At 52.1% G+C, this 20,311-nt stretch overlaps 1 protein-coding gene across 1 annotated transcript in view; it reads right to left on the bottom strand.

Moving 5' to 3' along the window:
- col23a1a (collagen type XXIII alpha 1 chain a) overlaps window positions 1–20,311 on the bottom strand; it is a 343,709-nt gene that overhangs the window by 93,554 nt on the left and 229,844 nt on the right. The window contains exon 8 of the mRNA XM_055889037.1: window positions 2,252–2,278. Coding sequence (XP_055745012.1) covers window positions 2,252–2,278 — 27 coding nt within the window. The remainder of the gene's footprint in view (window positions 1–2,251; window positions 2,279–20,311) is intronic.

The following is a 20,311-nucleotide window of genomic DNA, read 5'->3' as shown; positions in this document are numbered from 1 at the left end:
GACAGCAGTGAAATTACACAATTAGTAGTGATTCTACAGTAGGCTAAATAGTGCAAACCAAAGCCCCTTGGAATCAAACCATTGCCGAACCAAGGAAATCTGGATTTCTGAATCAACTCCAAGGATGGGAGCTGGGAGAGGAGAGGACATGTGCTGAGGGTAGCTGATGCTCTGACGGGATTTTGGGCTTTGTTTTCTCAACAGGGCCATCTATGGTGATTACAGAACACCTGACAATTTTACGGAACTTTAACATCATCTGTCATTCCCAATTTCTTATTATCAGCAGGAATAATACACAGCTGCTCCTGTGTCTCGGCCTCTGAGTGACCTCTCCCTGAGGATAGGGGTCACCATAAAACATCACTTGGCGTTCTAAGTGACATTCCTGAGGATAAGGCTGATGGCTGTAATTCAGCTATAGGCACTTTAAAGTGATAGACGTCTAAGTTGGCTGATGTTTTGACCAGGCCCAGGAGGCAGCTGGAAAGAGAACAGAGATAGCTGTCAGAGCAGCTCACAGATCACTGCACCTGTACATAGCCAATCTGTAAATAGCCCATCCAACTACCTCATCGCCATATTGTTATTTATTTGATTTATTTTGCTCCTTTGCACCCCAGTACCACTACTTGCGCACTCATCTTCTGCACATCTATCACCCCAGTGTTTAATTTGCCATACTGTAATAATTTTGCCACTATGGCCTATTTATTGCCTTATCCTACCTCATTTACACACACTGTACATAGACTTTCTCTATTGTATTATTGACTGTATGTTTGTTTATTCCATGTGTAACTCTGTGTTGTTGTTTGTGTCACACTGCTTTGCTTTATCTTGGCCAGGTCGCAGTTGTAAATGAGAACTTGTTCTCAACTAGCCTACCTGGTTAAATAAAGGTGTTCTCAACTAGCCTACCTGGTTAAATAAAGGTGTTCTCAACTAGCCTACCTGGTTAAATAAAGGTGTTCTCAACTAGCCTACCTGGTTAAATAAAGGTGTTCTCAACTAGCCTACCTGGTTAAATAAAGGTGTTCTCAACTAGCCTACCTGGTTAAATAAAGGTGTTCTCAACTAGCCTACCTGGTTAAATAAAGGTGAAATAAAAGATAAAGCTGAAGGATATACTGTGTTGGCTGTCTTCTCTTTGGAATGGGGCAGATTGGTACGTTGCTGTGAAGGAACGTGTTAGTCTCCCTCTGTGCTGCACATGATTTTTGTTTCATAAACCTTTAAATATAGAATTTGTTTCCTTTATCCTTTATCATTGCTTTATCTTGGCCAGGTCGCAATTGTAAATGAGAACTTGTTCTCAACTTGCCTATCTGGTTAAATAAAGGTGAAATAAAATAAATAAAAGTATCCAGGATTTCCACACCTTGGGCAAATTCACAATTCCTGCCAGCTTCCATAATGCTAGAGACACACAAGTCCATACATCTGTTTCTAACATCTTGGGCTGGACAGAGTGTGTGAGAACATCTGGCATTCATAGAGAAGAGACGCTACAGCACAGATACAGGACTGTAAACCTGTTCAAGTCCTGAGGTGAGTGTCAAGTGTGCTCCCTCTCCGGCCTCTAGGTCACCAGGCTGCTCGTTATGGCGCACACCTGTCCCCATCGTTACGCGTACCTGCGCGTCAGACTCACCTGGATTCCATCCCTTCCCTGATTACCTTCCCTATATATGTCACTCCCTTTGGTTTCTTCCCCAGGTGTCATTGTTTCTGTTTCATGTCTGTGTGCTGTTAGTGTTTCTTGTTTTGTATAATGTTATTTTGTTAAAACACTCACTGCCTGAGCTTGCTTCCCGCCTCTCAGTGCACATTGTTACAGTGTCAATGTCAATCACCCTCCCACACACAGTTTTTCACACCTCCCCTATCCAACAGGCTATAGATGACCTGACTTATATGAACAGAGATCTTATATGAGCAGCGTCACAGGTCTATGACGCTGCTCATATAAGATCTCTGTTCATATAAGTCAGGTCATCTATAGCCTGTTGGATAGGGGAGGTGTGAAAAACTGTGTGTGGGAGGGTGATTGACAGTGTGTGTGGGTGTTTGTGTATTCTGCGTGGAATGTATGGGTTGTAAGGTATAAGATGTCTGAGAACATGTGTGTTCGTCTGTCAGTCAGTGTGTACAATGCGTGCATAGGACGGAATTCACAGTTAAACAATACATCCATGTGCATGAATATAGTACAGCTGGGAGTGAGGTAAGATTCTATATTTGAACATACCTTATCTCCCTTGGGTCCCGCTGGTCCCTGGAGGAAGAGGAGAGATATAATGGTCAGACATGATAAATCAGTTATTATAAACCGCTTCTCATCTGTGTGTAATCAAGACCTTTCAACTTAATAAGACGACTCTGGGGTGATCTATCTCCAACCCTAATGTTCATATCTCCTTGATTCACTACTAGCAGCTAGTGGATGGCTTTCGATAAAACAGAATCCCACAAGGTGATTATATTGCCCCATATCCATGTCACTTACAGACATCCCCCTCGCCGTAAGTCACAGGGAGCAGGTTAATGGTTCAGTCTCTGAATGTGAGCAAGTATTAGAATGACCCAAGAGCTACGCAAACATTTAGCAACCTTCGCTAATGTTTGCCAATGGAGTAAAAAGCCTCTGGGAGTCCTGTCAAGAGGTTTCTGAGGTAATGAGAGATCAAATTCAAAGTGCAAGACGTCCATTCTTCCATCTCTCCCTCAGAGAAAAACTTTTCATGTAATGAAATGAACTATGTTGTTCAGTATGGAGACCATTAGCTATTATGGCTAAATGGAAACATAGGGGTTGGCAGCCAGAGCACACTGATTCTCTGCTCTGACTGAGCTAATGCTATGTGGTCATGCTGTGTGTGTTAGGGGAGGATTTGACTGGTTGACTGATTGAGTAGTTCCCCTATGGATAGTGGACTCATAGATGAGCTAATCCTCGCTACGGGCCATCCTCTCACCCACCTCTCAGTTACACTGAACAATCGGATGACAAGTAGCACTGCGACAGTGAACGTGGCTCATGACCGAACAACGACCACAAACCCACTGTGACGGACCGTACTGGAGAAACCCATTGTGACCGCACTGGAGAGCTGTAGGGGACATCTGCTAGTAATGTCCTCCAGGTTGACAGGCTGAGTTGGACTCCCTACAGTGTGTGAGTGAGTGAGTGAGTGAGTGAGTGAGTGAGTGAGTGAGTGAGTGAGTGAGTGAGTGAGTGAGTGAGTGAGTGAGTGAGTGAGTGAGTGAGTGAGTGAGTGAGTGAGTGAGTGAGAGAGAGAGAAAATGACCTGGAAGGATTCCTACTACCAAAGTTTCCTATTTCCAGGCTATACAGTAAATGCTCTATCAAACAAACAACAGTAACCTGAAAACACCATCCAACCTGGAACTGAGTGAGTCATGTTCAGTCTGAAGCTACTTTTAAAGCCAAGAAGAAAAATACATAACAATGATTTATTTTACTTTATAAGGACTGAATGTTAAGTTAAGGCTACCAAGCTTGCTAGGTCAGAACATACCTGACTGCAACCTCAATCAGCACTGAGGTGTGAAGTGAGAGGTGTTAAAGCCCTTGAGCCCAACAATGGCAGGAGAGTTTCACAGCCTACCCCACCCAAAGGCAGAGGTCTTTGAAGCACCCTCCCGCTGTTCAGAGGTCATTACAATACAGTATCCTCTGGATGTAAAAAATTAGAAGGCACGAAAAGAGTACAAAAAGAAGTTCCTTATGGAAAACCAAGAAACGCTTTTGCTGACTATTATAAAAATGTGAGCATAAGCTGTGTGGAAACAATCTTCCACACAGACCATCCCCTGGCATGGAGCAGTGCTATTTTAACACGCTACCCCTCTGTTTGCGATGGGTGGAAACTCATAATATTAGACAACGAGGACTCTGAGTCAGCGAATGTAAACCTTTGTTTGTTTGTTTGTTTGTTTGACCTTTATTTAACTAGGCAAGTCAGTTAAGAACAAACTCTTATTTACAATGGCGGCCTACCCCGGCCAAACCATAACCTGGACGACACTGGGCCAATTGTGCGCCGCCCTATGGGACTCCCAATTACATCCGGTTGTGATACAGCCTGGAATCAAACCAGGGTCTTTACTGACGCCTCTAGCACTGAAATGCAGTGCCTTAGACCGCTGCGCCACTCGGGAGCACCATAATAATACACACAGGCACAAATGACCTGAGAACACAGCAGGAAAGGGTGGCCACAGCACTACTTTCCCCAATGCACAAGTGATTTTCTCCACCCCTACCATGAAGCGGGTAAACGCAAGCGTTATTCAAGGCAGCAGTGCAAACCTTAGCCAAGACCCTAAAGGACATCACCCTCAACCGCAGCCCCGACACCTCACACAGGAGCAACAGATCAACAGACACCCTGCCCAGACCAGCGAGACACTCTCCCAGACCTGCGGGACCCCCCCCACCCTACATCCAGACCACAGCACCACCAGCCACATCCACACCCGCACCCCAACCAATCAACACCTCCCCAAGTCAACCATGTACTAGTCAGTGGCGACCTAAATGCCTGAACTGGACAAGAACCTGACACCCACAGCACACAGGGGGACAAACACCTACCTGGAGGTGACAGCATTCCCTCCCCCATATGCCCCCCTAGGCACAACCACGACAACATCACCAACAAAAACGGGTCACAACTCCTGCAGCTCTGTCGCACGCTGGGTATGTACATAGTCAATGGTAGGCTTCGAGGGGAATCCTACGGTAGGTACACCTATAACTCATCTATTGGCAGTAGTACTGTAGACTACTTGATCACTGACCTCAACCCAGAGTCTCTCAGAGCGTTCAGTCAGCCCACTGACACCCCTATCAGATCACAGCCCTAGGACCATGCCTCAGGACTACCTGGCATGATGACTCCTTGCTGTCCCCAGTCCACCTGGTCGTGCTGCTGCTCCAGTTTCAACTGTTCTGCCTGCGGCTATGGAACCCTGACCTGTTCACCGGACGTGCTACCTGACCCAGACCTGCTGTTTTCAACTCTCTAGAGACAGCAGGAGTGGTAGAGATACTCTTAATGATCGGCTATGAAAAGCCAACTGACATTTACTCCTGAGGTGCTGACTTGTTGCACCCTTCGACAACTACTGTGATTATTATTGGACCATTCTGGTCATTTATGAACATTTGAACATTACATTTTAGTCATTTAGCAGATGCTCTTATCCAGAGCGACTTACAAATTAGAAAGTTCATTCATATTCATCCTGGTCCCCCCGTGGGAATTGAACCCTGGTCCCCCCGTGGGAATTGAACCCACAACCCTGGCATTGCAAGCGCCATGCTCTACCAACAGAGCCACACGGGACCACAGAACATTGGCCATGTTCTGTTATAATCTCCACCCGGCACAGCCAGAAGAGGACTGGCCACCCCTCATAGCCTGGTTCCTCTCTAGGTTTCTTCCTAGGTTTTGGCCTTTCTAGGGAGTTTTCCTAGCCACCGTGCTTCTACACCTGCATTGCTTGCTGTTTGGGGTTTTAGGCTGGGTTTCTGTACAGCACTTTGAGGTATCAGCTGATGTAAGAAGGGCTATATAAATACATTTGAGTTGATCACAGCAAAATCACAGTCTACTTGAACAGAGCAATACTCAATCATGAGGCATCAAAGCCAAAGGAACTGAATAATATTAAGAAAGGCTATAGATGGAAGGAATGTTGTTTGGAAACCTACCAAAAAAGCAATTAGGCGACTACAAATTCAATCCCTTTAAGACAACTTCCTGGACAAAACATTTCACTGTAATAGTGAAGGTGTAAACTTGCAGTAGAAAACCTAAACTGTATTTGACCTCTCAGCTTCCCTATCAAATCTAAACATGTCAAACCGAAAATAGAAGAAAATGAACAACAATGACAAAGGGTTTGATGAAGAATGCAAAACCTAAGAAAGAAATTGAGAAACCCATCCAACCAAAAACTTAGAGATCCAGAAAACCTGAGCCTACACCTTCACTATGGTGAATCACGAAAACAATACAGAAATACACAACGGAAAGAGAAGGAACAGCACGTCAGAAATCAGCTCAAAGTAATTGAAGAATCCATAGAATCTAACCACTTCTGGGAAAATTGGAAAACACTAATCAAACAACAACACAAAGAGTTATCTATCTAATACTGAGATGTTTTAACGGCAGTCTAGCTCTTCCTCCTCCTCGGACGAGGAGAGGCGAGAAGGATCAGAGGACCAATGTGCAGCGTGGTAATTAGACATAATGAATTTAATCAAACAAAAACAAGACACTATACAAAGTGACAAAACACACTAACCGTCACAGTCCCGTGTAGCACCAACCCTGACACAGGAACAATCACCCACAAACAAACAGTGAGAACAGCCTACCTTAATATGGTTCTCAATCAGAGGAAACATCAAACACCTGCCTCTAATTGAGAACCATATCAGGCAACACATTTAACCCAACATAGAAACAGACAAACTAGACACACAACATAGAATTTCCACCCAGCTCACGTCCTGACCAACACTAAACAAGCAAAACACATACGAACTCTGGTCAGGACGTTACAGTAACCCCCCCCCCCCCCCTGAGGTGTGGACTCCGAACGCACCCCTAAAACTCAAGGGGAGGGTCTGGGTGGGCATCTGTCCGCGGTGGCGGCTCCGGCGGTGGACGAGGACACCACTCCACCACTGTCTTTGTCCTCCTCCTTAGCGTCCTTTGAGTGGCGACCCTCGCCCACGACCTTGGCCTGAGATTCCTCCCCAAGGCCCCCACATGATTTAGGAGGTAGCTCAGGACAGAGAGGTAGCTCAGGACAGAGAGGTAGCTCAGGACAGAGAGGTAGCTCAGGACAGAGGGGCAGCTCCGGACTGAATGGCAGCTCCGGACTGAATGGCAGCTCCGGACTGGAGGGCAGCTCATGACTGGAGGGCAGCTCATGACTGAAGGGCAGCTCATGACTGGAGGGCAGCTCATGACTGGAGGGCAGCTCATGACTGGAGGGCAGCTCATGACTGGAGGGCAGCTCATGACTGTAGGGCAGCTCATGACTGTAGGGCAGCTCATGACTGGAAGGCAGCTCATGACTGGAAGGCAGCTCCTGACTGGAAGGCAGCTCCTGACTGGAAGGCAGCTCATGACTGGAAGGCAGCTCATGACTGGAGGGCAGCTCATGACTGGAAGGCGGCTCTGGCAGCTCCTGACTGGCTGGCGGCTCTGGCGGCTCCTGACTGGCTGGCGGCTCTGGCGGCTCCTGACTGGCTGGCGGCTCTGGCGGCTCCTGACTGGCTGGCGGCTCTGGCGGCTCCTGACTGGCTGGCGGCTCTGGCGGCTCCTGACTGGCTGGCGGCTCTGGCGGCCCCTGACTGGCTGGCGGCTCTGGCGGCTCCTGACTGACGGACGGCTCTAGCGGCTCCTGACTGGCGGACGGCTCTAATGGCTCGGGACAGACGGGCGGCTCTGAAGGCTCGTGGCAGACGGACGGCTCTAATGGCGCTGGGCAGACAGATGGCTCAGATGGCGCTGAGCAGACGGATGGCTAGGACGGCGCTGGGCAGACGGATGGCTCAGACGACGCTGGGCAGACGGATGGCTCAGACGGCGCTGGGCGGACGGATGGCTAGGACGGCGCTGGGCGGACGGATGGCTCAGACGGCGCTGGGCGGACGGATGGCTCAGACGGCGCTGGGCGGACGGATGGCTCAGACGGCGCTGGGCAGGCAAGCATTGCAGGCGGCGTTGAGCAGACGAGCAGTGCAGGCGGCGTTGGACAGATGACCGACTCTGACCTGTTGAGGCGCACAGTAGGCCTGGTGCGTGGTGCCGGAACTGGTGGTACCGGACTGGAGACACGCACCTCAAGGCTAGTGCGGGGAGAAGGAACAGTGCGTACAGGGCTCTGGAGACGCACAGGAGGCTTGGTGCGTGGTGCCGGAACTGGTGGTACCGGGCTGGAGACACACACCATAGGGCTAGTGCGTGGAGGAGGAACAGGGCTCTGGAGACGCACAGGAAGCCTGGTGCGTGGTGTTGGCACTGGTGGTACTGGGCTGGGGCGGGAAGGTGGCGCCGGATATACCGGACCGTGCAGGCGTACTGGCTCCCTTGAGCACTGAGCCTGCCCAACCTTACCTGGTTGCATGCTCCCCGTAGCCCGTCCAGTGCGGGGAGGTGGAATAACCCGCACTGGGCTGTGTTGGCGAACCGGGGACACCATGCGTAAGGCTGGTGTCATGTACACCGGCCCGAGGAGACGTACTGGAGGCCAGATATGTAGAGCCGGCTTCATGGCACTTGGCTCAATGCTCAATCTAGCCCGCCCAGTGCGGGGAGGTGGAATAACCCGCACTGGGCTGTATTGGCGAACCGGGGACACCATGCGTAAGGCTGGTGCCATGTACACCGGCCCGAGGAGACGTACTGGAGGCCAGATATGTAGAGCCGGCTTCATGGCACTTGGCTCAATGCTCAATCTAGCCCGCCCAGTGCGGGGAGGTGGAATAACCCGCACCGGGCTATGCACCCGTACAGGAGACACCGTGCGCTCTTCCGCATAACACGGTGTCTGCCCGTACTCCCGCTCTCCACGGTAAGCATGGGAAGTGGGCGCAGGTTTCCTACCTACCTTCGCCACACTACCCTTTAGCCACCCCCCCCAATACATTTTTTGGGTTTCTTCACGGGCTTCCAGCCACGCTTCCGTGCTGCCTCCTCATACCACCGCTCCTGGGCTTTAGCTGCCTCCATCTCTTCCCGAGAGCGGCGATATTCTCCAACCTTAGCCCAGGGTCCTTCTCCGTTAAATATTTGCTCCCATGACCATTCCTCCTGGTACCGCTGCTGCTGTCGCTGCTGCCCGTTGCCACGCTGCTTGATCCTTGTTTGGTAGGTGATTCTGTAACGGCAGTCTAGCTCTTCCTCCTCCTCGGACGAGGAGAGGCGAGAAGGATCAGAGGACCAATGTGCAGCGTGGTAATTAGACATAATGAACTTAATCGAACAAAAACAAGACACTATACAAAGTGACAAAACACACTAACCGTCACAGTCCCGTGTAGCGCCAACACTGACACAGGAACAATCACCCACAAACAAACAGTGAGAACAGCCTACCTTAATATCGTTCTCAATCAGAGGAAACGTCAAACACCTGCCTCTAATTGAGAACCATATCAGGCAACACATTTAACCCAACATAGAAACAGACAAACTAGACACACAACATAGAATTCCTACCCAGCTCTCGTCCTGACCAACACTAAACAAGCAAAACACATACGAACTCTGGTCAGGACGTTACAGATGTATGCATAAATCACTTCTCCACTTCTCACTTCTCCTTTTTGGCCCTATAACAAAGAACAAAAAACTAAAACATATACAGTACATGATCAAATACAAATCTTAGAATCAACTATTAAAGACTACCAGAACCCACTGGATTCTCCAATTACATTGAATGAACTACAGGACAAAACGCAAACCCTCCAACCCAAAAAGGCCTGTGGTGTTGATGGTATCCTCAATGAAATGATCAAATATACAGACCACAAATTTCAATTGGCTATACTTACACTCTTTGACATCATCCTTAGCTCTGGCATCTTCCCCAATATTTGGAACTAAGGATTGACCACCCCTATCCACAAAAGTGGAGACAAATTTGACCCCAATAACTACCGTGGGATATGGGTCAACAGCAACTTTGGGAAAAGCCTCTGCATTATTATATTATTATTAACAGCAGACTCGTACATTTCCTCAGTGAAAACAATGTACTGAGCAAATGTCAAAATGGCTTTTTACCAAATTACCGTATGACAGACCACATATTCACCCTCCACACCACAATTGACAAGCAAACAAACCAAAACAAAGGCAAAGCCTTCTCATGCTTTGTTGATTTCAAAAAAGCTTTTGACTCAATTTGGCATGAGGGTCTGCTATACAAATTGATGGAAAGTGGTGTTGGGGGAAAAAACATACAACATTATGAATCCATGTACACATTTAAATTGGCAAAAAACACACGCATTACTTTCCCCAGTGCCGAGGGGTGAGACCCCCCAAGAGTCTGCAGCACCCGGCCTCACCCTATTAAGATCTGAAGTGAAATGTCTACTGTTTGCTTTGATCTGGTGCTTCTGTCCCCAACCAAGGAGGGCCTACAGCAGCACCTAGATCTTCTGCACAGATTCTGTCAGACCTGGGTCCTGACAGTACATCTCAGTAAGACAAAAATAATGGTGTTCCAAAAAAGGTCCAGTTGCCAGGACCGCAAATACAACTTCCATCTAGACACCGTTGCCTTAGAGCACACAAAAAAACTATACATACCTTGGCCTAAACATCAACATAGAAGGGGGATAGAGTGAGCGGAGAAGGGGATAGAGTGAGGGGAGAGGGAGAGAGAGATGGAGGAGAGGGGGAAGAGAGAGGAGAGAGGGAGGAAGAGGGGAGAGAGAAGAGAGATGAGGAGAGGGGAGAGGGGAGAGAGATGGAGGAGAGGGGAAGAGAGAGGAGAGAGGAGGAAGAGGGGAGGAGAGGGAGAAGAGAGAGGAGGAGAGGGAGAGAGAGGAGAGGAGAGAGAGGAGATAGAGAGGGAGAGAGAAGGGAGATAGAGGAGAGGGGAGAGGAGGAAGAGAGAGGAGGAGAGGGGAGAGAGAGAGGGAGGAGAGGGAGAGAGAGAGAGAGAGGAGAGGAGGAAGAGAGATGGAGGAGAGGGGGAAGAGAGAGAGGAGAGGAGGGAAGAGAGAGGAGAGAGAAGGAGATGAGAGAGGGGAGAGAGAAGAGAGATGAGGAGAGGGGAGAGAGAAGGAGATAGGAGAGGGGAGAGAAAGGATAGAGGAGAGGGGAGAGGAGGAGAGAGAGGGAGGAGAGGGGAGATAGAGGAGAGAGGAGAAGAGAGATAGAGAGAGGGGAGAGGGGAGATAGAGAGGAGAGAGAGAGAGGGGAGAGAGGAGAGAGATGAGGAGAGGGGAGAGAGAAGAGAGATGAGAGAGGGGAGAGGGAGAAGAGATGGAGGAGAGGGGAGAGAGAGAGATGGAGGAGAGGGGAAGAGAGAAGAGAGATGGAGGAGAGGGGAGAGAGAAGGGATAGAGAGAGGGGAGAGGGGAGAGAGAGAGAGAGGAGAGAGAGGGATAGAGAGAGGAGAGATGGAGGAGAGAGGGGAGAGAGAAGAGAGATAGAGGAGAGGAGAGAGAGAGAGAGAGAGAGGGGAGAGGGGAGAGAGAGAGAGGAGGAGAGAGGGAGAGAGGAGAGAGATGAGGAGAGGGGAGAGAGAAGAGAGATGAGGAGAGGGGAGAGAGAAGAGAGATGAGGAGAGGGGAGAGAGAGAGAGATGAGAGATGGGGAGAGGGGAGATAGAGAGATGGAGGAGAGGGGAAGAGAGAAGAGAGATGGAGGAGAGGGGAGAGAGAAGAGAGATGAGGAGAGGGGAGAGAGAGAGAGAGATGGAGGAGAGGGGAGATGAGGAGAGGGAGAGAGAGAGATGAGAGAGGGAGAGAGAGGAGGAGAGAGGAGAGGAGAGAAGAGAGATGAGGAGAGGGGAGAGAGAAGAGAGATGAGGAGAGGGGAGAAGAGAGAGGAGAGATGGGGAAGAGAGAGGGGAGAGGGAGAGAGAGAGAGGAGATGGAGGAGAGGGGAGAGAGAAGGGATAGAGAGAGGGGAGAGGGGAGAGAGAGAGAGGGGAGAAGAGGGATGAGGAGAGGGGAGATGGAGGAAGAGTGGGGAGAGAGGAGAGATAGAGGAGAGGGAGAGAGAGGGAAGAGAGAGGGGAGAGGGGAGAGAGAGAGAGAGGAGGAGAGGGAGAGAGGAGAGAGATGAGGAGAGGGGAGAGAGAAGAGAGATGAGGAGAGGGAGAGAGAAGAGAGATGGAGGAGAGGGGAGAGAGAGAGAGATGAGAGATGGGGAGAGGGGAGAAGAGAGATGGAGGAGAGGGGAAGAGAGAGAGAGATGGAGGAGAGGGGAGAGAGAAGAGAGATGAGGAGAGGGGAGAGGAGGAAGAGAGGGAGGAGAGGGAGATAGAGGAGAGGAGGAGAGAGGGAAGAGAGAGGAGAGAGGGGAAGAGGAGAGAGGAGAGGGGAGAGAGAGGGGAGAGAGAAGAGAGATGAGGAGAGGGGAGAGGGAGAAGAGAGAGTGGAGGAGAGGGGAGAGAGAAGAGAGATGGAGGAGAGGGGAGAGAGAAGAGAGATGAGGAGAGGGGAGAGAGGAGGATGAGAGATGGGGAGAGAGGGAGATGAGAGAGGGAGATGGAGGAAGAGAGGGGAGAGAGAAGAGAGATGAGGAGGGGAGAGGGAGAGAGAGAGAGGGGAGAGAGGGGAAGAGAGGGAGAGAGAGGAGGAGAGAGGGGAGAGAGAAGAGAGATGAGGAGAGGGGAGAGAGAAGAGAGATGAGGAGAGGGGAGAGAGGGAAGAGAGAGGAGGAGAGGGAGAAGAGAGAGAGGAGAGGGGAGATAGAGGAGAGGGAGAGGGGAGAAGAGAGAGGAGGAGAGGGGAGAGAGAAGAGATGGAGGAGAGGGGAGAGAGAAGAGAGATGGAGGAGAGGGGAGAGAGAAGAGAGATGAGGAGAGGGGAGAGAGAAGAGAGATGGAGGAGAGGGGAGAGAGAGGGAGAGAGATGGAGGAGAGGGAGAGAGAGATGGAGGAGAGGGGAAGAGAGAAGGGAGATGAGGAAGAGGGGAGAGAGAAGAGAGATGAGGAGAGGGGAGAGAGAGGGATAGAGAGAGGGGAGAGGGAGAGAGAGAGGGAGAGAGAGAGGAGATGAGAGGGGAGAGAGAGAGAGAGATAGAGGAGAGGGGAGAGAGGGGATGAGGAGAGGGAGAGAGGGAGAAGAGAGAGGAGGAGAGAGGGAGATAGAGGAGAGGGGAGAGGGGAAGAGAGAGAGAGAGAGGAGGAGAGGGGAGAGAGAAGAGGAGGAGAGAGGGGAGAGAGAGGAAGATGGAGGAGAAGGAGAGAGAGGAAGAGAGGAGGAGAGAGAGAGAGAGGGGAGAGAGAGGGAGATGAGGAGAGGGGAGAGAGAAGAGAGATAGAGGAGAGGGAGAGAGAGGAGATGAGGAGAGGGGAGAGAGAGAGATGAGGAGAGGGGAGAGAGGGATAGAGTGGAGGGAGAGAGGGAAGAGAGAGAGAGAGATGGAGGAGAGGGGAGAGAGAAGAGAGATGAGGGAGGAGAGGAGAGAGAAGAGAGATGGAGGAGAGGGGAGAGAGAAGAGAGATGGAGGAGAGGGGAGAGAGAAGAGAGATGGAGGAGAGGGAGAGAGAGGAGATAGAGAGAGGGGAGAGGGAGAGAGAGGAGAGGAGGAGAGGGGAAGAGAGAGGAGAGAGAGGGGAGAGAGAGGAGAGAGGAGAGGGAGAAGAGAGAGGAGGAGAGGGGAGAGAGAAGTGAGATGAGGAGAGGGGAGAGAGAAGAGAGATGGAGGAGAGGGGAGAGAGAAGAGAGATAGAGGAGAGGGGAGAGAGAAGAGAGATGAGGAGAGGGAGAGAGAGAGAGAGGAGAGGGAGAAGAGAGAGGAGGAGAGGGGAAGAGAGATGAGGAGAGGGGAGAGAGGAGAGAGAGAGGATAGAGGGGAGAGAGGGAGATAGAGGAGAGAGATGAGGGAGAGGGGAGAGAGAAGAGAGATGAGGAGAGGGGAGAGAGAGAGAGAGATGGAGGAGAAGGGGAGAGAGAGAGAGATGAGAGGAGAGGGGAGAGAGAAGAGAGATGGAGGAGAGGGGAGAGAGAAGAGAGATGAGGAGAGGGGAGAGAGAGAGAGAGTGAGGAGAGGAGAGAGATAGAGAGTGAGGAGAGAGGGATAGAGAGAGAGAGATGAGGAGAGGGGAGAGAGAGAGAGGGGATAGAGGGGAGAGAGAAGAGAGGAAGAGTGGAGGAGAGGGAGAGAGAAGAGAGATAGAGGAGAGGGGAGAGAGAAGAGAGATGAGGAGAGGGGAGAGAGAAGAGAGATGAGGAGAGGGGAGATAGAAGAGGGGAGAGGGGGATAGAGTGGGGGGAGAGAGGAGATAGAGAGGAGAGAGAGAGGAGAGAGGAGAGGGGAGAGAGGGGATAGAGAGGGAGAGAGAGGGGGATGAGAGAGGGGAGAGAGAGAGGGATAGAGGAGAGGGGAGAGAGAAGGAGATGGAGGAGAGAGAGAGAGATAGAGGAGAGGGGAGAGGAGAAGAGAGAGAGGAGAGGGGGAGAGGGGAGAGAGAAGGGAGATAGAGGAGAGGGGAGAGAGGGATAGAGAGAGGAGGAGAGAGGAGAAGAGAGGAGGAGAGAGAGGGGATAGAGAGGGAGAGAGAGGAGATAGAGGAGAGGGGAGAGAGAGGAGATAGAGGAGAGGGAGAGAGAGAGGATGAGGAGAGGGGAGAGAGAGAGAGAGATGGAGGAGAGAGGGAGAAGAGGAGATGGAGGAGAGGGGAAGAGAGAAGAGAGATGGAGGAGAGGGGAGAGAGAAGAGAGATGGAGGAGAGGGGAGAGAGAAGAGAGATGGAGGAGAGGGGGAGAGAGAAGAGAGATGAGGAGAGGGGAGAGAGAAGAGAGATGGAGGAGAGGGGAGAGAGAGAAGAGAGATGGAGGAGAGGGGAGAGAGAAGGAGATGAGGAGAGGGGAAGAGAGAGAGAGAGATGGAGGAAGAGGGGAGAGAGAAGAGAGATGAGGAGAGGGAGAGAGGAGAAGAGAGATGGAGGAGAGGGGAGAGAGAGAGGGAGAGAGGGGAGAGAGGGGAGAGAGAGGAGAGAGAGGAGAGGGGAGAGAGGGAGATAGAGGAGAGGGGAGAGGGAGAAGAGAGAGAGGAGAGAGGGAGAGAGAGAGAGGAGGAGAGGGGAGAGAGAGAGAGGAGGAGAGGGGAGAGAGAGAGAGGAGAGAGGAAGAGAGGGAGGAGAAGGGAGATGAGGAGAGGAGATGAGAGAGGGGAGAGAGAAGAGAGATGAGGAGAGGGGAGAGAGGAGATAGAGAGGGGAGAGAGGGGATGAGGAGAGAGAGAGAAGAGAGATAGAGGGGAGAGAGAAGAGAGATGAGGAGAGGGGAGAGAGAAGAGATGAGGGAGAGGGGAGAGTGGAGAGAGAAGAGAGATGAGGAGAGGGGAGAGAGAAGAGAGATGAGGAGAGGGAGAGAGAGAGAGATGAGGAGAGGGGAGAGAGGGAGAGAGAGAGGTAGAGAGAAGAGGAGAGAGAGGAGAGAGGAGAGAGAGGGAGAGAGAGGAGAGGGGAGAGAGAGGGAGAGAGAGGAGAGATGGAGAGAGAGGGGAGAGAGGGAGATAGAGAGGAGGAGAGGGGAGAGAGATGAGGAGAGGGGGAGAGAGAGAGAGAGAAGAGAGGATAGAGGAGAGGAGAGAGGAGGAAGAGGGGAGAGAGAAGAGAGATGAGGAGAGGGGAGAGAGAAGAGAGAGGGAGGAGAGGGGAGAGAGAGGAGAGAGAAGAGAGATGAGAGGGGAGAGAGAAGAGAGATAGAGGAGAGGGGAGAGAGAGAGAGAGAGGAGAGAGGAGAGAGATGAGAGAGAGGGGAGAGGGAGAGAGAGAGAGAGATGAGGAGAGGGGAGAGAGAAGAGAGATGAGGAGAGGGGAGAGAGAAGAGAGATGAGGAGAGGGGAGAGAGGAGAGATAGAGAGGGGAGAGGGGAGAGAGAAGAGAGATGGAGGAGAGGGGAGAGAGAAGAGAGATGAGGAGAGGGGAGAGAGAGAGGATGAGAGAGGGGAGAGAGAAGAGAGATGAGGAGAGGGGAGAGAGAAGGATGAGAGAGGGGAGAGAGGAGAGAGAGAGGAGGAGAGAGAGAGAGAGAGAGAGGGGAGAGAGGGAGAGAGAGGAGAGAGAGGGGAAGAGAGAGAGAGAGAGGAGGAAGAGGGGAGAGAGAAGAGAGATGAGGAGAGGGGAGAGAGAGAGAGATAGAGGAGAGGGAGAGAGAGGAAGAGAGGAGAGAGAGAGAGGAAGAGAGAGGGAGAGAGAGGAGATAGAGGAGAGGGGAGAGGAGGAAGAGAGAGAGGAGAGAGGAGAGAGAGGGAGAGAGAGAGAGGGGAGAGAGGGAGAGAGAGAGAGAAGAGATGGAGGAGAGGGGAGAGAGAGAGGAGATGAGGGAGGGGAGAGAGAGAGAGAGATGGAGGAGAGGGAGAGAGAGAGAGGAGAGAGAGAGGAAGAGGGGAGAGAGAAGAGAGATGAGGAGAGGGGAGAGAGAGAGGATGAGAGAGGGGAGAGGAGAGAGATGAGAGAGGGGAGAGAGGGGAAAGAGGGAGAGAGGAGAGGTAGAGAGAGCGAGGGAGAGAGAAGAGAGGAGAGAGGAGAGGGAAGAGAGAGGGGAGAGGAGGAAGAGAGGAGAGAGAAGGGGATGAGAGAGGGAGAGAGGAGAGGAAGAGAGAGGAGGAGAGGGGAAGAGAGGAGAGAGAGATGGAGAGAGGGGAGAGAGAGAGATGGAGGAGAGGGGAGAGAGAAGAGAGATGAGGAGAGGGGAGAGAGAAGAGGATGAGGAGAGGGGAGAGGGGAGAGAGAGGAGAGAGAGATGAGGAGAGGGAGAGAGAAGAGAGGGAGAGAGAGGGGAGAGAGAAGAGAGATGAGGAGAGGGGAGAGAGAAGAGAGATGAGGAGAGGGGAGAGAGGAGAGAGATGGAGGAGAGGGGAGAGAGAAGAGAGATGAGGAGAGGGGAGAGAGAAGAGAGATGAGGAGAGGGGAGAGAGAAGAGAGATGAGGAGAGGGGAGAGAGAAGAGAGATGAGGAGAGGGGAGAGAGAAGAGAGATGGAGGAGAGGGGAGAGAGAAGAGAGATGGAGGAGAGGAGGAGAGAGAGAAGAGAGGGGAGTAGAGGGGAGAGAGAAGAGAGATGGAGGAGAGAAAAGAGAGAGAAGAGAGATAGAGGAGAGAGGAGAGATGGAGGAGAGGGGAGAGAGAAGAGAGATGAGGAGAGGGGAGAGAGAAGAGAGATGAGGAGAGGGGAGAGAGAAGAGAGATGGAGGAGAGAGGGAAGAGAGAAGAGAGAGGAGGAGAGGGAGAGAGAAGAGAGATGAGGAGAGGGAGAGAGAGAGAGAGAGAGGGGAGAGAGAAGAGAGATGAGAGAGGGGAGAGGGGAAGAGAGAGGAGATGGAGGAGAGGGGAGAGAGAAGAGAGATGAGGAGAGGGGAGAGAGAAGAGAGATGAGGAGAGGGGAGAGAGGAGAAGAGGAGAGGGGAGAGAGGAGAAGAGAGAGGAGAGAGGGGAGAGAGAGGAGAGAGAAGAGGGATGAGGAGAGGAGAGAGAAGAGAGATGAGGAGAGGGGAGAGAGAAGAGAGATGAGGAGAGGGGAGAGAGAGAGAGAGATGAGGAGAGGGGAGAGAGAAGAGAGGAGGAGAGGAGAGAAGAGAGAGGAGAGATGAGGAGAGGGGAGAGAGAAGAGAGGAGAGAGGGGAGAGAGAAGAGAGATGAGGAGAGGGAGAGAGAAGAGAGATGAGAGGAGAGGGGAGAGAGGAGATAGAGGAGAGGAGGAGAGGGGAGAGAGAGAGGGAGAGAGGAGGAGAGAGGAGAGGGGAGAATGAGAGGAGGAGAGGGGAGAGAGGAGAAAGAGGAGGAGAGGGGAGAGAGAAGAGAGATGAGGAGAGGGGAGAGAGGAGATGAGGAGAGGGGAGAGAGAAGAGAGATGGAGGAGAGGGGAGAGAGAAGAGAGATGGAGGAGAGGGGAGAGAGGAGAGAGGGAGAGAGAGAGAGAGGGGAGAGGGAGAGAGAGAGATGGAGGAGAGGGGAGAGAGAAGAGAGATGAGGAGAGGGGAGAGAGAAGAGAGATGAGGAGAGGGAGAGAGAAGAGAGATGAGAGAGGGGAGAGAGAGAGAGATGAGGAGACGGGAGAGGGAGAGAGAGATGGAGGAGAGGGGAGAGAGAAGAGAGGAGGAGAGGGGAGAAGAGAGAGGAGGAGAGGGGAGAGAGAGAGGAGAGAGGAGAAGAGAGGAGAGAGAGGGGAGAGAGAGAGAGGAGGAGAGAGGAGAGAGAGAGAGAGAGGAGGAGAGGGGAGAGAGAAGAGAGGATGAGAGGGGAGAGAGAAGAGAGATGGAGGAGAGGGGAGAGAGAAGAGAGATGAGGAGAGGGGAGAGAAGAGAGATGAGAGAGGGAGAGGGAGAGAGAGAGAGAGAGAGAGGAGAGAGAGAGAGATGAGAGAGAGGGGAGAGGGGAAGAGAGGGAGAGAGAGGGAGAAGAGAGGAGAGAGAGGAGGAGAGAGAGGAGGAGAGGGAGAGAGAGAGAGAGGAGGAGAGGGATGAGAGAGGAGAGAGATGAGGAGAGGGGAGAGAGAAGAGAGATGAGGAGAGGGAGAGAGAGAGAGAGATGGAGGAGAGGGGAGAGAGGAGAGAGAAGAGGATAGAGGGGAGAGAGAAGAGAGATGAGGATAGGGGAGAGAGAGGAGAGGAGAGGGGAGAGGGGAGAGAGAGGGGAGAGAGAGGGGAGAGAGAGGAGAGAGAGGAGAGAGGAGAGGGGAGAGGAGGAGAGGGGAGAGAGAAGAGAGATGAGGAGAGGGGAGAGAGGAAGAGAGGAGAGAGATGAGGAAGAGGGGAGAGAGAAGAGAGATGAGAGAGGGAGAGAGAAGAGAGATGAGGAGAGGGGAGAGAGAGGAGAGAGGGGAGGAGAGAGAGAAGAGAGAGGAGAGAGGAGGATAGAGGAGAGGAGAGAGAGGAGATGAGGAGAGGGAGAGAGAGAGAGATGAGGAGAGGGGAGAGAGAGGAGATGAGGAGAGGGGAGAGGAGAGATAGAGAGAGGGGAGAGGGAGAAGAGAGAGGAGAGAGAGGGGAGAGAGAGGAGAGAGAGGAGGAAGAGAGGGAGGAGAGGGAGAAGAGAGAGGAGGAGAGGGAGATAGAGTGAGAGAGGAGAGAGGAGAGAGAGGAGGAGAGAGGAGAGAGAGTGAGGAGGAGAGGGGAAGAGGGGAGAGAGAGAGATGGAGGAGAGGGGAGAGAGAGAGAGAGAGAGTGGAGGAGAGAGGGATAGAGAGAGGGGAGAGAGAGGATAGAGGGGAGAGAGAAGAGAGATAGAGGAGAGGGGAGAGAGGAGAGAGAGTGAGGAGAGGGGAGAGAGAAGAGAGATGGAGGAGAGGGGAGAGAGAAGGAGATGGAGGAGAGGGGAGAGAGAAGAGAGATGAGGAGAGGGGAGAGAGAAGAGAGATGAGGAGAGGGGAGAGAGAAGAGAGATGAGGAGAGGTTAGTTGAGAGAGATGAGAGATGAGGAGAGGGTAGTTGAGAGAGATGAGAGATGAGGAGAGGGTAGTTGAGAGAGATGAGAGATGAGGAGAGGGGAGAGAGAGAGAGATGAGGGGAGAGGAGAGATAGAGGAGAGAGGAGAGAGGAGAGAGAGAGGGGAGAGAGAGAGAGATGAGGAGAGGGGAGAGAGGAGAGATGAGGAGAGAGTAGTTGAGAGATGAGAGATGAGGAGAGGGGAGAGAGGGGAAGAGAGAGGAGAGAGGAGGAAGAGAGGGAGAGAGAAGAGAGATGAGAGGGGAGAGAGAGAGAGATGAGAGAGGGGAGAGAGGAGAGAGAGAGGGAGGAGAGAGAGAGATGAGAGGGGAGAGAGAGAGAGGAGGAGAGGGGAGAGAGAAGAGAGATAGAGGAGAGGGGAGAGAGAAAAGAGATGGAGGAGAGGGGAGAGAGGGAGATAGAGAGGAGGAGAGGGGAAGAGAGGAGAGAGAGAGGGAGAGAGAGAGGAGAGAGAAGAGAGGATGAGAGAGGGAGAGAGATGAGGATAGAGAGGGGAGAGAGAAGAGAGATGAGGAGAGGGGAGAGAGAGAGAGAGTGGGGAGATGAGAGAGAGGGGAGAGAGAAGAGAGATGAGGAGAGGGAGAGAGAAGAGAGGGAGTAGAGGGGAGGAGAGAGAGAGATGAGGAGAGGGGAGAGAGGAGAGAGAGGAGGAGAGAGGGAGAGAGAGGAGAGGAGAGAGAGGGATAGAGAGAGGAGAGAGAGAGGAAGAGGGGAGAGAGAGAGAGATAGAGAGAGAGGAGAGGAGATAGAGAGGGGAGAGGGGAGAAGAGGGGAGAGAGAAGAGAGATGAGGAGAGGGAGAGAGAAGAGAGGGGAGTAGAGGGGAGAGAGAAGAGAGATGGAGGAGAGGGGAGAGAGAAGAGAGATAGAGGAGAGGGGAGAGAGAGAGAGAGATGGAGGAGAGGGGGATAGAGAGAGGAGGAGAGGAGGAAGAGGGGAGAGAGAAGAGAGATGAGAGAGGGGAGAGAGGGATAGAGAGGGAGAGAGAAGGGAGATGAGGAGAGGGGAGAGGAGGAAGAGATGGAGGAGAGAGGGGAAGAGAGAGAGAGGAGAGGGGATAGAGGGGGAGAGAGAGAGATGAGGAGAGGGTAGATGAGAGAGAGATAAGGAGAGGGTA

This window comes from Salvelinus fontinalis, chromosome 29, assembly GCF_029448725.1.
Source record: "Salvelinus fontinalis isolate EN_2023a chromosome 29, ASM2944872v1, whole genome shotgun sequence".
In the NCBI taxonomy this organism is placed as follows: domain Eukaryota; kingdom Metazoa; phylum Chordata; class Actinopteri; order Salmoniformes; family Salmonidae; genus Salvelinus; species Salvelinus fontinalis.
This window is presented reverse-complemented; position numbering and strand designations above follow the sequence as displayed.